At 50.0% G+C, this 17,761-nt stretch overlaps 1 protein-coding gene across 1 annotated transcript in view; it reads left to right on the forward strand.

Moving 5' to 3' along the window:
* SH3BP4 (SH3 domain binding protein 4) overlaps positions 1-11,639 on the forward strand; it is a 105,012-nt gene extending 93,373 nt beyond the window's left edge. The window contains exons 5-6 of the mRNA XM_016950767.4: positions 8,548-8,736; positions 9,578-11,639. Coding sequence (XP_016806256.1) covers positions 8,548-8,736; positions 9,578-9,802 — 414 coding nt within the window. The 3' untranslated portion in view covers positions 9,803-11,639. The remainder of the gene's footprint in view (positions 1-8,547; positions 8,737-9,577) is intronic.
* Positions 11,640-17,761: the final 6,122 nt, after the last annotated feature.

Here is a 17,761-nt window from a genome sequence, read left to right on the forward strand (position 1 = left end):
AGCAGATGTGTGGTTCGTTAGATTCCCAACAGGGTCTCTGACTCCAGAGTCCCACGAACCGCTGCCCCAAAGCCTGTGTTCATTGTAATGTGAGTTTTTCTCGCCTTTGCTTCCTTGAAGCTTCTAACATCTCTGTATTGTTTCCACTTCCCCCTCTGTGTTGGTTTGAGTTGGGGCGAGGACAGCATTTGTTTTGCCAGCACAACCGTGAACTGGAATCCAAAGAAATAAAAGGGGGAAGTAAGCATCAGACTGTGGGTTACGCCCTGGCCCACGAGTCAACTGGGGAGCATTTGCTCAACGCTTTCTTAGCACCGCTCCCCGCAGGCAGCCCCGCCGTCAGCAGAGCTGGGTCCTGGCGGTTACCTTGGCTAGGCTTAGCCATACCCGTGTCCTGGCATCCCCAGGGGGGTTTGTGGTGGAGAGTCCCTGTGGACTTCTCCCTGTGATAGAACGGAGTCCACCCCCATCCTCCGGAGAGGGGCGCATTGCTGGTGTTCATTCCTATGGGAAAACCCTGTGACCTTGGTGTGTGCCGCTCTTCCTCGTTCCTCTGAGCCCGCAGGCTTTCTTGCATCCTAGCTTCTGAGAGGCGTGGTTCTTGGTGCCCTGCCTTTCTGTCACCTCCCCAGCTCCCCTGGATTGAGTCCTGTTTGTCTGGGAGAGCCCAGAGTGTCCTGTAGACACAGGTGTGCAGGCAAGGGTCACATGTGGCACATACCCGGCTCGGCTGCCCATGTTGAGCCAGGAGACAGAAGGGACGCAGCCCGGCAGGAGTGGGGCAGGAGTCGGGTGAGACCCTCTCTGGGTGGCCTGCAGTCGTGTGCAGTGCCAGAAGCATGGAGCCACGAGATTGCCCAGGGGAGGGAGATGGAACTGGAAGCGGCCGTCAGGGGGGCCACCTTGGCAACCAGGAAATCACTGCACTTGGGTGGGGAGGAAGCGAACAAACGCAGCAGGGAAGCCTCCGGGCCCTCATGTGGGGTCACCTGCAGGGGGGAGATGGCCTGCGTCCCTCCCATCAGCCATCACCCATGTGTGATTCAGAGCACACCTCCTGGCTCTCCAGAACCTGGTGCCGGGCCGTGGCCTGGTCTCCTCACGGGTGCACCCAGCACAGTGGCAGACAAAGCACCTCCATCCCGTGAGAGCCTCTGTGCGGGCGGCCCCGAGACCACAGCCGTGGCTGTGCGTGCTGTCGTGGAACCTGACAGCATTGCTGAGCCCAGGACACTCACCTCGACGTTGCACCGGAGGTGGAAAAATGACACAACCAGGAGTACCACACCAGCTGTGGAAAATAACCGCCGAGTAGGTGGCTTTTACACTCATTTTCCTGCTTTTTTATCTTTTTCCAAAAGACATAAATGATCAAACTCTCTCAATTCGATTGGTGAGCATCTCTGGGAGGGGGTTTTTTGGTGGGCCTCCCTGTCCGCTCCAGGGAGGGGTGTGTCATCTGTGCCCGAGTCCTTCCTCTACCCAGAGAGGAGGAAGTGAAACTTGCCCTTGGCCAGGTCGGCTCCCTGAGGCAAGGTTAGATTTTGTGGTGATAAAGTGAAACTGGTTTTGCAGTGTCCCCACCCGCCCCCCACACCTGTGTCAGTCATCATCTTGGCCAAACTTATAGAAACCGCAGACGGATTTCTCCCAGGGCGTTTATTAGGAGACCCTGAAAACTGGCTGTTCTATTCCGCTTGTCATCACAGGGCTGCCACGATTTCTGCGGCCTCTGCCACCGCTTTACCTGCCCCTCCCAGAGAGTCACAGCCAGGCCACCCCCTGCCTCTCATTTTTAGCATAGCTTTCGGTGTCCTTGTTCTGATGCCTTGGGTTGGAAACAGTGTTTAAATGATGGGGAAAGTGTGAGAGTTTGAGACAGTCAGTGTGCAGGGAGATGGGAAGGAAAAAGGAATCAAATGAGACCTGGGTTGTTCCTCTCTCCACTGCCTTTAGAACGGGGTCAGCCTTTGCCCCTGCCCCACAAAGTCCTGTAAGATCTGGCCCTACCCATCCCACCCCTGGGGGCCACTGTGCTCCGTGCACCCCTGCCCTGAACACACCCAGCTCGCCCGGCCTCCAGCTCCTGCAGATGCTATGCTGTTCCTCTTCCTGGAGCTCCCTTCCCAGACCTCCTCATCTCCCTCAGCTGCCAGCTCAAATGCCGTCTCTCCAGGACGTCCTTCTCTGCAGCCCCGCGCACTCCATCATCCTCTGTCTCCATGGTGTTTCTTGAATCAGAAGCGGTTTGTTTTGGCCAGGCATGGAGGTTCACACCTGTAATACCAGCACTTTGGGAGGCTGAGGCAGGAGAATCGCTTGAGCCCGGGAATTCAAGACCAGCCTGAGCAACACAGTGAGGCTTCATCTCTCCAATTTTTTTTTTTTCAAATTAGCCAGGTGTGTTGGTGTGTACCTATAGTCCCAGCTACTTGGGAGGCTGAGGTGGGAGGATCACTTGAGCCCAGGAGGTCGAGGCTACACTGAGCTATGATCGCAGCACTGCACTCCAGCCTGGACAACAGAGTGAAACCCTGTCTTGAAAATAAAGGAAGAGAAGAAAAGAAACAAGTGTGTTTATGTTCTTGTGCACTTGTTTCTCATTATTACTCTAACTGAACATAGATCCCATGAGAGGAAGGGCCCCGGCACATAAGAAACACTGAGGTACTAGATGGATAAGTGATTGAATGAATGAATGATGGATGAATGAATGAATGAATGAATGATAAATGAATGAATGAATGAATGCAGGCCTTGGGCTGGGCTAAGAATCCAAGCTGGAGGCATTCTCACGTGGCCATACCATGCTTCTGTTCTGTGGTTCCATTTCCTCTTTCCATTCTTTTTGTGCCTGTTTTTGATAGAGTCCGTGTGTGAGGCATCCCAGTGCCTCTGCCTGCCCCTTCCCAGCAGCATGGCTGTGGCTGCACTCAGAGCACCCCTCTGTCCTGGCCACCTCTCTCCCACCAGAGCCTCTGTCCGTGATGGTGTCAGCTGAAGAATGACAAGGTTTGTGCATTTGGAAAGGAGAGCCTCATTCCTCATAAAGGGTTGCAGCCTGCGGGTGGCTATTCTGACAGGTTGGGAAGCAGAGCCTCCTGCCAGAAGCCAAAAACAGACACTTCAAGGGAGGGGCAAAGGCAACAAGAATTTATGGATATTGGTGGCCAAATATACATATTCAATAAGCCGTAGGGGGAGTCATGAATATTTATGAAAGGAGAAACGTGCACATTCACATTTAAGCCTTGTGCTCCTTCAGGGGTCCCATGTACAAAAAATGGTGGCGGTGGCATGATTCAAGGGTGGGGTTTTCTTTCAGCTCCCTGACGTGTCAGAGGCTAAGCAGGGAACATGAAACCCTCGCTGTACATCCTCTGTAGACTGGCCAGAAACACTGCGTGGTCGGTGGGCTCCTGTCAGGCAAAGAGGAGGGGCAGCGTCTGGCAGTGGTGGAGGCCTTTGAAAGGGAACCCAGCTTTTTAAGAATAAGAAAAGTCATTCAACAGTGCCCTTTTGATGCAAGAGACTATTCCCAATTCTCGGGATACTGTCAGCACTTGGCACATGGTCTCTGTTATGGTGGGGAAGGAAGGGGAGTCAGCTGGAGATAGCTGTGGGCAGTGGCCATCAGCCATGGGAGCAGAAGCAGCCCACGGTGGCCTCAGGCCCAGGGAGAACTTCCTAAGGGGCCAGAGTGAGCTGTCACAACTGGTCCTGGATCCACCATAAGAACGAAGCCGTGGGGTGTGGTGACCTGGAGCCGTCGGTGATGGCTGTAGCAGGGGCGTTTTGGTCAAGTTGCGGGAGGTAGGGAAATAGGCGTGTCGGGCTCTGTAGAGAAGTTTCTATGAGAAAGGGAAGGAGTTGCTGTGGGATGCAAAGCAAGGGAGGGTGGTTGTTTTAGGAGCGGAGTGGGGGCCGGAATAAACCCAAAGAGACTTGAAAACTAACAGAAATAAGGAAGCTAGCAAGTGCATGGGGCGCATTGGGGCGGGAAAGAATGGGGTGGTGTGAAGGGACTCTCTGTGGATTGGGAGAAGACCCACTTTAACCTCCAGAAGAGCAGGAGTTGATGGACAGTGTGCATTGGATGGGGTCCTGAGGGATTCCTCCCAGGCAGCCCCAAAGCCAGAGCCTGTGGCTGTTAATGTGGGAGAGGAAAGGAGGATGGGCCCATTGTCCAGATGCCATGTGCAGAAGGCTTCCCCTCGAGTTTTGGGGCATGTTGGGAAGGAAGCAGGATGGAATAAACATGCAGCAGAAAAGCCTAAATTGTATTTCTTTGTACTTTATAAAAATATTTCCCCCCGCCCCTTTTTTGAGAAAAGGTCTCGCTCTGTCTCCTAGGCGGGAGTGCAGTGGTGTGATCACAGCTCACTGCAGCCTCGAACTCCTGGGCTCAAGCAGTCCTCCCACCTCAGCCTCCCAAGTAGCTGGGACTACAGGCAGGTGCCACCACACCCAGCTAATTTTTTTTTTTTTTTGTCTGTAGTAGAGACAAGGTTTGATTGTGTTGCCCAGGCTGGTGTGGAACTCATTGAGCTCAAGCTGTCCTCCCACCTCAGCCTACCAAAATGCTGGCATTATAGGGGTGGGCCACCATGGCTGGACAAGAATATCTCTTGAAGCAAGTTGCCAAACTCTGGCCACCAGGCCTGCTATTCCTGTCAATGGCGTTTTGTTGGAACTCAGCCACACCCATTCCCATGTGCATCGTCTGTGGCTTTCAGGCTTCGTGTGTCCCACAAAGGCAAAAGTACTATCTGTCCCTTTATAAAGTTCAGTCACCCTGACTGAAATCATGGTGTACTCACTGTAACAAAATTCCAGCTGAAACCAGGGTAGTGCAGCAGTCCATCGAGTGTTTCCTGGTGTACCTGTGTGCCCATAAAAAGAGGAAGCTGCAAGGATCAGGTTCATAGAGCTAGAGCCTCCTGCTGTGAAATTTTTCTATTGCTAAGAATTGGTTGGCACCCAAAATTTGCCCTTTAAAAATATGCATCAATTATGCCTTGTTGATGGTGTGGGTGGTTTGTAACAAACTAAACCAGGGCTGGGCTCAGTAAAAGTTGTGTAAGTGAGTGAGGGAGAGATGCCTTCATTCTTGGTGTTGGAAGTGCCGACCTCTCCATTCATCCGGGATCCATGGAAATGGGACCTTGGCTGCCCCTGGATGGAGTCCAGGCGCTCTCCTTCCCAGGGGCCAGAGAACACCTGTGTTTCCCAGGACCTTGGGGACCTGTGCCCAGTTCCCCTGGGGAGAGAGCGGTTTTGATCACTCGTGCCAGGAATGACTCGAGTCAGAAGCAGGTGACTTTGACATGTTCTGTTACCTAGAAAATGAGGCCGCTTTGGAGCCAGGCAGCTGTGCACACAGCCAGATGAGCTTGGTGTGTGCTGAGTAGCCACAAAAGAGCTGAGTTGGGGACATTGAGTGACTTCGTGTCAAACCCTGTGGTGGTCCAGCACACCTTCCCAGGACCACAGACGAGGCTGCCACCACAGCAAGAAAATTAGGATCTGACAGCCTACCAGCTAACTACACACACTCCTGACACGTGAATACACACCCGTATGCTTTTATCTTCTGAAACAAATCTAGTCAACATTTAATTTTTTAAAACAATTTGTTTTGAATATATCCAAATTCAAATAGAAACAGACCTTCTTGAAATATATAAATAGTTGATATGAAGCATAATCCAGACCGGTATTACATTCGGTTCAATTCCCAATGCCATGTGGGGCTCATGGAATTGGGAAGGCCGCTGGCCGAGTGCTGAGAAGTTTGCATATTTGCCTCCACGCCTGTCACTTCCAGCTGTGGGACCTGGGACAAGCCTGGGGTCTGCAGGCTTCCTGTGCTTATCTGTAGAACAGATGCCTTGCGGCCCACACAGCAGAGAGGACCTGGGGTTGGGTGCCCAGAGGCAGCTCTGGCTCTGGCATTTCTAGGTGTGAAACCCACTTCCCCTCTCTCAGCTTCTTCTGTAAAGTGGGTTGAACTCAGCCTCTGCTTCATGGGGGCCTCTGGGGAGTGGAGGAGCTGAGTGTCTGGCTCGCAGCAAGCCCTGGGTTTCTTTTTTTTTTTTTTTTTCTTTTTTTTGAGACGGAGTCTTGCTCTGTCACCCAGGCTGGGGTGCAGTGGTGCGATCTCAGCTCACTACAAGCTCCGCCTCCCGGGTTCACGCCATTCTCCTGCCTCAGCCTCCTGAGTAGCTGGGACTACAGGTGCCCGCCACCACACCCGGCTAATTTTTTTTGTACTTTTAGTAGAGACAGGGTTTCACTGTGTTATCCAGGATGGTCTCGATCTCCTGACCTCGTGATCCACCTGCCTCAGCCTCCCAAAGTGCTGGGATTACAGGCGTGAGCCACCGTTCCTGGCCTAGCCCTGGGTTTCTAGTAGCTTCTACAAAAACAGAAATGGCCACCAGGTCCTCAAATCCCCTTCTGGCCAGCCTCCTTGGTAGCCAGCTGTCAGCCTCTCATATCTAGGGAGGCATCAGAATGATCTGTCACTCCTGGTTCTTTTTAAATTGCATGGATTGAGATGCTGGGGGCCCACCTAGAAGGATCGTGAGTCACCTACTCTGGCTAATGCATGCCACACGTCGCCAAAAAGGTCACCTTTTTGTATTGTTAGACTCCCCCCAAGTAAACATAAAGTGTACATTGAAATGCTCAGTCTAAAACAGCTGGGCTCGCTTTGAAGTAAGCAGCCCAGCCGACCGCATGAGCACTAGCAAGACGACCCTGCTATCGGCACAAAATAGTTGGCCAAAGAGCGCCGGTACCAGCGGTGTGGTTGGCGGGGGTGGGGGGTTGTTTGTTTTTTAGCACACTTTGGAGTCCTAAAATGACAACCTCAGGTGCTGAAACAGAGCGTAGAGAGAAAGAACGCCAGGCTTGGTGACTTTCCTCTCCTCTTAGCAACTCGCCTGTCCAAGGGCTCACGGGAGCCTCAGAAACCGTCTCTGGGCTGCCTCGGGCCACTGTGCCCTGGAAGCCAAGCCTTTCCCATTGTTGGATGAGAGAAAGCTTTAAGGGTGGGGGTGAGCTGTGCCTTCTATGGCAGAGGAGACTCAGACAAGAATCAGACCCAGCATGCGGCTCTCCTGCCATCCTGATGACGTCATCCTGACTGGCTCAGAGCCACACGCTAACCATGTGTGGCCTCATTTATAATTAGGATGGCGCCAGAGTCACTTGCATGATACCCAGTGGCAGTCATGTGACTTGGCACAGTGTACAGGACTAGCAGGCCTGCTGGCTTGTGCTAGCCAATTTGATTTGTTTCTTTAAACCAGAAGTGTGAGTTTGACACCAGCCTGGGGTCCCCCCAGATATATTAGGCTGTTGAGCCATATGTTCAATGCCTGTCCCATCCAGCCCCCGTTTTTAGGAGGGAATTGAGTCCCAAGGCGGCCACGTGGTTGTTCCAGCCTCAGCTGGGACTTCACTGTCCCAGCAGGGCTGTCTGTCCTGTTACCTCCCCTCTGACTTCCTCTGTGGTTAGTAATCCCTGTCCTAAAGACACAGTAGAAAGTTCTTGCAGCTTTGACGTGGGAGCAGTCCCACCAATTGTGGAAACTGTTTTCTCATGTTGCACAGTCCTGGGGGAGGTCTGTGCATCTCCTGGTCACCGTGGTTCTTGGTGGTACACCCTGTCTCTGCCCGGGGCCTCTTCTGTTCTCTGTCTTCTTCTCCCTGGGTGGTCCCTGCCTGAGTCCACCAGCCTTCGTCCCTTCTGCCCGCGGTGCTCTCTAACTGGCCAATGTCAGCACCGCACGCTCAGCAGGTCCAGCTCGCCCTCCGTCCGTCTCGGCCTCAGGCTATGGTGTCTATTTGGTGAAATGCATTCGTTTCTCTCTGGTGTCCCCAGAGAGTGGGAGTGGTGACAACTCTAATCCATATGCACCCTGTCTGTTAGCTTCCTGGGGCTGCCAAGACAAATGACCACAAACCAAGGGGCTTCAAACAACAGACACCTGTCCTGTCACCATTCAGGAGGCCACAGGTCTCAGTCAGGGGTCCCAGGGTGGCCTCCGTCTGGAAGCGGTGGGGGAGAAGGGGTTGCAGGCCTGCCTTTCCTAAGCCCCACTGGCTCAACCCTCCTTCTGTTCCTTGGCTTGTTGCCGCATCTGTCCCGTCTCTGCTTCTGTCTTCACACGGCCTTCTTCTCTCTGCCTCTCTGTCTGCTTTCTCTTCTTATGAAGACGCCAGTCGTTGGTGACTTCCCCTAATCCAGAGGGACCTCATCTTAATTCCATCTGCAAAGACCCCATTTTCAAGTAAGGTCACGTTCTGAGGTTCTGGGTGGATGTGGGCTTTGGAGGGAGCCTGGCACGCTCTGCACATCATCTCTTCTCTCCCGTGAGTCCTGGCAGTGATCGATTTCAGGGGACATTTGGTAGTAGGTCAGGGAACATGGAGAATAGAGAGCCCATGGCCATTCCTGCGCCGTCTGCTGGAATTCTGCGGGGAGCAGAGCCTGCCCCACTCCCTACACTGTCTCACGCTGTGCCTCTTCCTCTGCAGGCCCTACTGAAGATGGACTGCCAGGGCCTGGTGGTCAGACTCATCCAGGACTTTGTGCTCCTGACCACGGCTGTAGAGGTGGCCCAGCGCTGGCGGGAGCTGGCTGAGAAGCTGGCCAAGGTCTCCAAGCAGCAGATGGACGCCTACGAGTCTCCCCACCGGGACAGGAACGGGGTTGTGGACAGCGAGGTGAGCAGCGGCTGAGCTTCGAGCTCACCGAGCCCCTCTGTCCCTGGGTTCCGTGGACCCATGCAGTGCAGCCATAAAAAGTCTTGCCTCGCGGCATTTCTGTGAGGGTGCAACAGGTGGAAATGTGCACGCATGTGCCCAGCACTGGGTGTGCCTCACTGAGTGGGAGCCATCCTCCGGATTGGTTGTCATGAGCCCTGGCTTTAGGATGTCAAGGCTGTTCCGCACGACATGGGAAGGACAAACAGAACTGCCTGTCCCTTGTTCATTTTGATCTTAAATTACCATCCGTAGGATTGAATAATGCAATAACACATACACAGAGGACTTTGTGAGCCGCTCTGGACTGGAGCGATACCTGGTATGTTACATAACTTGGGCCAAAGCCGGTGTGGCCGGGCTCTTGCTCAGAGGTCCTTTGTGTTCTCGCATGTTTGTGGAGGGCACCCTAGTAAGCTTCCTGGAAGACGGTTCAGGCTTGCAAGATCCAGGAAGCAGGAAGTCCCAAGGACAAAGCTGTCTTTTATGAATGGGATGAATTTCCAAACAAATGGCACAGAGAGAAAGTGCCATAAAGATTGTAAGGAAAGAGAAGTCCTTTCTGTTTATTCATTTGTTGTGCACCTACTCTTGCACAAAGCCCTGCTTTTCCCTCTGGAATGTGCTGACCCTGGCCCCGAGATGGTTCCACTGTTTCTTCTGTGGGCTTGTCTCACTCGTGAAAGAGTGTCCCAAATAGTGACTACTGAAGCTGCACCAAGTAATAGGAACAAATCTCGTTCTGTCTCCTAATCTTTCTTCCTCTCTCCCTCCTTTTGTTTTTTACAACTCCACCTCCCAGGCCATGTGGAAGCCTGCGTATGACTTCTTACTCACCTGGAGCCATCAGATCGGGGACAGCTACCGGGATGTCATCCAGGAGCTGCACCTGGGCCTGGACAAGATGAAAAACCCCATCACCAAGCGCTGGAAGCACCTCACTGGGACTCTGATCTTGGTGAACTCCCTGGACATTCTGAGAGCAGCCGCCTTCAGCCCTGCGGACCAGGACGACTTCGTGATTTGAATGGGTCCCCTCCCCTCCTGCTGCTCTGGAGTGCAAGCCCTCTTCTGCCCTGTGTGCCCTGCTGTCACCGCGGAGCTGAAGAGGGAGGAAGGGGCGGCTGCTCAGACAGATTTAGGGCCCGCCAGCTAGGCTACACCCATCATGCGCCGCCCTCCTCCATCGAGGGAGAGGCCTGAAGGGACTGCCTACTGCAGCTCGTTGCCAATCACATAGCTTTCTATTTGTTAAGTATAAATTTAAATTTAAAATCACTTTTTTAACGAATGGGGGGAAGGGATCTATGAGAAAGGTGGTATCTAATTTTTTTATGGACCATAAAGGTTTAAAAGAAAACTTAATAGGGGCACAGGCTGTTGAGGTTTTTATGTTGTTATAGACCTTTTTAAATTATGTTAGAGATGTATATAGGTATTTAAAGGTCACTGGGGGCGTTTCTGATTCCCGGCCACACTTTGCATTTCAACACTCAGCCCGGAAAGATGCTCGTTCGGTTGTTGGACCTCTTTCACTCCCTGCGTGTAAGAAGGTGAATCACGTGGGAAAAAGTGGCTTTTCAGTAAACGGGTACAGCTCATTCTTTCTGAGAAGGCCCCAGGTCCTGCTCCCTCCTCGGATTTGATTGTCTTCCGTGCTTTGCCTCACTCGTAGTAAATGACCATCCATAGAATATGTGAATCTTTGGTGAGCTTCAGTGGGCAGAGTGAAGTCCCGCATTAGCATTTAGGTGCCCTGAGCTGTTTCTGCCAATAGATTAGAAAGCAGCCATGAGTTGACAGTCTTTAGGGCCCCTGCCAGTGTGCAATTAGTCATTGACAAGAACAATGCCATTTGAGAGTGAGGTGGTCCCTGCTGCTACGAGGCCATTGTACTGTTTTTTCCTTGGGGTCAAAGCAGTGCTTCCCATAGAGTTTGCTGCCTCTTCTGTGGACAGGAAGAAAACTTCATGACCGAATCAGAGCCTTGGTGGCCACTGACTCTCGTGCTTATTGCAGATGCTGTGGTTGGCCTCACAAGCAACGCCTTATGCTGATGTGCAGAGGTGCCAGCTGCCATTTGCCAAACTCTGCATTTCATTTCATCTAAGGCTTAACCCCTCTTCCTTCCTGGTGTACCTGTGTCTCCTCGGAAGGAAGTCATAGTTTAGATGAAACCATTTTTTGTACAATGTAAAGATCATCTGAGCAAGATGAGCATTTTGTAAAAATGAAAATGTGACTCACATAAAATCAGGAACTTGGCACAGTGTTGCATTAATAACTTTAGGGTGCAGACATGCTGTGTGAATCTCACAATGCGTCGTAGATGTCGCGTGTTGGAAGGGAGCGGGAGGAAGGACTGATACTGGCAAATCAGTAGAGTGAGGTGATCCTCAGCAACGTGCCAGGACACTTCCTGTGTGCCTGCAGTTGTCAGGGACCATTTGGGATCCCGAATCTCATTCTCTAAAACTGCTTTCTTGAAACATGTTACTTCCTTAGTATAATCAATGTGTACTCCCTTACTGGCCTGAAACGCTGTATAGCTACTTATTCAGATACTGAAGACCAACGGACTGAAAAAAAGAACAAACATTAGCTATTTTATGCTGCAAGAACCAGGACACACAATTCGCCAATCATCCCACCATATAACCTTCGATTGTGCTTCTCAACTCCACCCCATAATTTCTCCCAGAGATCATCTATCACCTTTTCCCCAAAGAAGAAACAAAACCAGTTGCACCTTAAACCATGGATATTTTTTCCTCAGGGGCTTTAAATAGTTTCCTATGCAACGTGTCTTGTAGCACAAATAAAATTCTACAAAAGTTGCAGTAAATTTTATTTGGATATTTTAACCCGTTAAGTGTGTGTGTGTTTTCTGTACCCAACCAGACTTTAAATAAAACAAACACGAAACCTAATGTAAGTATTTATACATACACCAATGGCTGCCTCCCCAAAATAGTCACCCCTAGATGACAGTATGACAGCTGGTGTGGCAGGTGTCTATTTTCTTGCTGTTCATTTAATTTGCTCTTGAAACATGAGTCACTCAGTCACCACTAACCAAATGGGAATTGGTGTTATACCAGGCACCCAAAGGAAAGCACATCGATGACTTGCTGTTTTCTGGGTCCCATGAATTGGCAACCCCAGTCCCGAAATAGAAAGTTTAGGATGGAGTCATTTCTGTGTGTCAGGTGTCAGCCTTGGAGTGCTGATTGCGGCAAACAAGGGCAGACCGTGCTTTAGGAAGACCGTGTTGTGGGGGAGAACGGAGTGAAGGACTCCTAATGGAGACCAGCTCCACCTGGAGGTAGGGGGAGAACGGAGTGAAGGACTCCTAATGGAGACCAGCTCCACCTGGAGGTAGGGGGAGAACGGAGTGAAGGACTCCTAATGGAGACCAGCTCCACCTGGAGGTAGGGGGAGGAATGGGGCTAATGGAAATCTTTCTTGGGAACATGACTTTGATGAAAGGCTTGAAGGCTGAGTGGGAGCCAGCTAGACCACCAACAGACCAGACCTGGGGACCAGTGTGTCGGCAGCGTCGACGACACGGTACGTGGGGCAAGGAGAGGCTAAACCCTCCAAGTGGCTGGGACTTGTGGAGTGAGTACAAGCCCTCTGTTAGCTGGATGCTTTCCACCGCTTGTACCTGTGTTAATTCCACCGTGCATCACCTACCAGCTGGGTCCTCATACCCATTTTGCAGTTAAGGACAGGGCTCAATGTGGTCCCATAATTTACACAGCCAATAAGAGAGGCAGGGACCTTAACTCAGGACTGCCGTAACAAAGTGCCCTGCATGGCTAAGGACAACAGAAATGTGTGCTGTCACCGTTTTTGAGGCCAGATGTCTGAAATCAAGTTATCACGTGGTCGCTTGTTCTCCATGTCTGTGACTAAATCTCTCTAAGGACACCAGTCCTAGGATTTAGAGCCCACCCTAATCCATCAACACCTCATCTTAACTTGGTCACACCTATGATGACCCTGTTTCTAAGTAGGGTCACATTCACAGCGGGGTTTAGGACTTGGACACGTCTTTTTGAGAGGCACAATTCACCCACCACCCTGCTCCATGCCTGGCCCTTTGGGCGTAGCCTGTTTGGGAAGAACAGTGCACAAATCAGATTTAATCTATCTTGGTGCCCTCCGCCCAACACAAAGCAAAGCCAGGGTGGAGGAAGGCAATTCTTAAAGGGAGAAAGCTCATCTGATGGACTGCCATGTTCCCCCAAGACCCATCCTCTTCCTGAGCCAGCGACTGGGCTGTCTTTCCCCAGCTCCCTTGCAGTCAGGTGCGGTCCAGCTGGGAGATGGGAACCAGAATGCTATGGGCCGCCTGCTGTTGAGTCTGGCTCACAGGAACCTTCCAGAAATCCTCCCTTCTTCCAACTGATCAGGAGGAACTCCAAGTCCCTAAAGGTGAGGCAGGGGCAGACAGAAGGACCCCAGGTCCCTTAGGGACCCCCAGTAAGCTCTGTTCCGCAAAGTATCTGTCACACGGTATCCAGAGAGAGAAAACTATGATTGGCCACCGAGAAGGTGAGTTACCTGTTAGGGTGGCTGGTGTTGCTTTCCCTCATCTCGGGTACATTAGACCCAGATGATCACTGTAATCCACAAGCTGGCGGGGAATGCAGCTTGTTCTTAACTGGGAAACATCCCTAGTTGGATGTTTATTTTTTTAAAATATTATTATTAATTTTATTATTATTCCTATTTTCAGAGAAGGAAACTGAAGCTTAGAACCGTGTTATTCATTGCCGAGGGTGCAACCAAGTTAAAGATGCTGTCTTTTTTTTTTTTTTTTAATACTTTAAGTTCTAGGGTACATGTGCACAACGTGCAGGTTTGTTACATATGTATACATGTGCCATGTTGGTGTGCTGCACCCATTAACTGATCATTTACATTAGGTATATCTCCTAATGCTATCCCTCCCCCTCCCCCACCCCACGATAGGCCCCGGTGTGTGATGTTCCCCTTCCTGTGTCCATGTGTTCTCATTGTTCAATTCCCACCTATGAGTGAGAACATGCGATGTTTGGTTTTTTGTCCTTGCAACAGTTTGCTGAGAATGATGGTTTCCAGCTTCATCCATGTCCCTACAAAGGACATGAACTCATCATTTTTTACGGCTGCATAGTATTCCATGGTGTATATGTGCCACATTTTCTTAATCCAATCTATCATTGTTGGACATTTGGGTTGGTTCCAAGTCTTTGCTATTGTGAATAGTGCTGCAATAAACATACATGTTCATGTGTCTTTATAGCAGCATGATTTATAATCCTCTGGGTATATACCCAGTAATGGGATGGCTGGGTCAAATGGTATTTCTAGTTCTAGATCCCTGAGGAATCGCCATACTGTCTTCCACAATGGTTGAACTAGTTTACAGTCCCACCAACAGTGTAAAAGTGTTCCTATTTCTCCACATCCTCTCCAGCACCTGTTGTTTCCTGACTTTTTAATGATCACCATTCTAACTGGTGTGAGATGGTCACAGCCAGATTATTTCCGGCAACAAGAACACCCCTTTCACACTATGTTTTCTTGGCCTAAACGTGTTCACAGTTGGTCAGTACCAGTCTGAATATAAATGACTTTTCTCCCTAATACTCCGAGGCCAGCCCAAGCAGTTCAGTTAAACCTCCAGTTTTTCACTGATGCTGATTTTGACATTGACATTGTTGAGAATGATAATTAACATAACGTTATGGTATTTGTAGATGTTCTTTAGGACCTCATTCAGGAGAAAAGATTTAGTTAGAAAAGAGTTAGGCTCTGACTTCTCGACGAAAGGACAATTTTGTCCCTGATTAATTCTTGCCTTGATCTGCACCTGGCCATCTTTCTGTCAAGTCACTTGGGGCATGTGTCAAGTCAGTTATTTTGTAATCCTCCAGCCCCCAGCCCCTCTGAGTATCCATCACCCCACAGTAGTGCCCAAGCTCAGACTCGGTCCTGGGACCTTTCCCCATCAGTGGTCCAGATTCCAGCAACTCATAGGTTTCACAACCATTCCTACTGCCATGACCAGAATTAAGACTTTTTTTTCCTGGATGCTCATCCTCTTTCTTTTTGACCAAGCTACTCCAACACCCTCCCCCTGGTCCTCCCTCCAATTCTGTCCTCCCCTATCCACAGGACAAAGGACTCCTTTCACAGGAGCCCTTCCTGCATCCTTCTGTGTGGTCAACTCTGGGCTCACCCCCTTTGCTATGTCCTCGCACACACGGACTTCCTCCAGCACTCCCTTGACCATCTTTTTGTAAACTTCCCTGTGTTGGTCTAAGCTGTGTCCAGGCTGTGGCACCTTTCCTTCCCCACCTGGCAGAGTCACACACTGAGATCCTTGAGGACAGTGACCTTGTCTTGGCTCATCTCTGAATCCCAAGAGCCTAGCACAGTCAATATTGGTTTCTTGAAGGAATTGTTCCTATCTCTGCAATAGAAATGCATCTCCATATAAGATGGCTTTGGCTATTGGACTGAATAGAATGGGCTTCATGCTATGTCTACAACCAATGTAAGAGATGAGCGAAAAGTTGTCCGCCAATGAATGCATCAAAACCAGCTTGGATTTTAAGAGGTCAAAGAGGAAGCTTGCAGGGATGGAGCTCAATGAAGTGTACACCAAGAACCATTATATTCCTTAATGAATCATTTTCTGGCATGAGGGAAACATTGTCAGTTTGGTCCATGATTTATGCTGCAATAAAATTTGGCTTTATGTAAAATAGATTGAAATGAACAACTTAGCTCTTTCTGTGCCATAGGTCAACTCCTCTGGCAGTTTGAGAAAAGGCTATAAACTCCTCAGTATTATGGAAATGCACATAAAAACCCTGAGATCGCAGATGAAAGCAATTATGTTTACATACAATTACCAACAACTTTTAGAAATTGTGGTGTAATATATGTACTTCTTTATGCATTAAATAACACAATCTAGTAGTTAATCTTACATCCCCCGGAAACTCAAAATAGTGATGAGCATTTAGATACCTGCAAAAGCATTGATGGAAATAAAAATATCAGAGATTTCTATGTTTGGCACGTTACGGGAACTCCTAATATTAGGTTCCTTGCCTAGGTGCATTCTTGAAGGAAGCGCCAACGTTCAGGTTAATGAAAATAAAGATGTAATGTTTTCCCTTTATTAAAGAAAAAAGAGCTCGTCCTAAGGAAACTGAAGTCACCCACATTTGCTGTACACATTTTTTAAGTGCTTCTATTAGTATTTTCTGCTCCAGGCTAGCAAGAATTGTATTTTTAAAGCTTTGCTTCTCTGATAGAATTTTCTGCTTAATGAGGGAGAAGGAAAATGTGAAGAAATTAATGGGCTGTGCCTGTGACTTTTTAAGTATCTAGAGTCATCTTTCTTAATTTTCCATTTCAATTGGCTTTTTAAAAAATCTGTGTGCTTATATCATATATATATATTGCAACTTTCAATGTAATTTTCATTTTGGGAGGGTGCAGCATGCATATTAGTGAGCTACGGGCAGCTTGATGGAGGGTCGACTCACTGCTCGTCAGAGACAGGTCGGCCCGTGTCAGTCCTGGGCACACAGAGGGTCCAAGGGACAGCAAGGGAGAAAAGAGATGGTTCCTGGGCCTCCAGGAGTTTGTATCCAATGAGGAAGATCAACACACACAAGCAGGCCAGGAGCACTGGTTCATGCCTGTAATCCCAGCACTTTGGGAGGCAGAGGCAGGCAGACCACTTGAGGTCAGGAGTTCGAGACCAGCCTAGCCAACATGGTGAAACCCCGTCTCTACTAAATATACAAAAACTAGCCAGGCGTGGTGGTGAGTGCCTGTAATCCCAGCTACTCAGGAGGCTGAGACACGAGAATCGCTTGAACCATGGAGGTGGAGGTTGCCACCGTGAGCTGAGATTGCACCACTGTACTCCAGCCTGGGTGACAGAGCAAAAACCCCATCTCAAAAAAAAAAAAAAAAAAAAGAAAGAAAGAAAGAAAAAAAGACCCAGGAACAAACACCTGAAATTCAAGGGAGATGGCAGCACTGTCATCAGTGGACAGAGAAAGTGCTTGAGGAAGAGGAGAGCGCCTGCTGCTTGATGGAACTTTGGATGCTACTGCGGCTGGGTATGCCGAGGCTGTGACAAGAGCCTCCCAAGGCAGGGTGGGGTCCTGAGAAGATACAGAAAGGGCAGGGAGAGGTGTTTATTAATTGATAGACACTGATTTTCTATTTGCCAGGCATTGTTCTAGGCCTGGGGTTAGAGTCCCTGTCCCCATGGAGCCCACATGCTAGTGGGGAAATAGGAACAAACTAAATGCATATGATCAGGCAGATGGAGGTGCTAGGAAGAAAAATCAGTGATGCACTGGCCGGGGCGAGGCTGGAGCAGGGTAGCCTGGAAGGCCTCCCCAGTGAGGTGAAGTCTGGGGAAAAGTGAGCAGCTCAGAGAAGCTGGAGTGTAAGTTGCTTTTAAAAGGGCAAGGGGGGATTAGAGTGGGATGGGCTATGGTTTGGATGTGTCTAGAAACACCAGGTGTTAAAAAGTAATGCCCAGTGCAGTGGGATGGAGAGGTGGGTCTTTAAACAGTGATGAGATCAGGAAGGCTGCTGCCTTCGAGAATGCGATTACGGCCCTTAAGAAAAGAGGCTTTGGCCAGGCACGGTGGCTCACACCTGTAATCCCAACACTTTGGGAGGCCGAGGCAGGCTGATCATCTGAGGTCAGAAGTTCAAGACCAGCCTGGCCAACATGGTGAAACCCCGTCTCTGCTAAAAATACAAAAAATTAGCCAGGCATGGTGGAGCGTGCCTGTAGTCCCAGCTACTCCGGAGGCTGCGGCAGGAGAATTGCTTGAACCTGGGAGGCGGAGGTTGCGGTGAGCCAAGATCGCGTCATTGCACTCCAGCCTAGGTGACAAGAGCGAAGCTCCGTCTCAAAAAACAAACAAACAAACAAACAGGTTTCAAGTAG

The sequence above is a fragment of the Pan troglodytes genome, chromosome 13 (assembly GCF_028858775.2).
Source record: "Pan troglodytes isolate AG18354 chromosome 13, NHGRI_mPanTro3-v2.0_pri, whole genome shotgun sequence".
In the NCBI taxonomy this organism is placed as follows: domain Eukaryota; kingdom Metazoa; phylum Chordata; class Mammalia; order Primates; family Hominidae; genus Pan; species Pan troglodytes.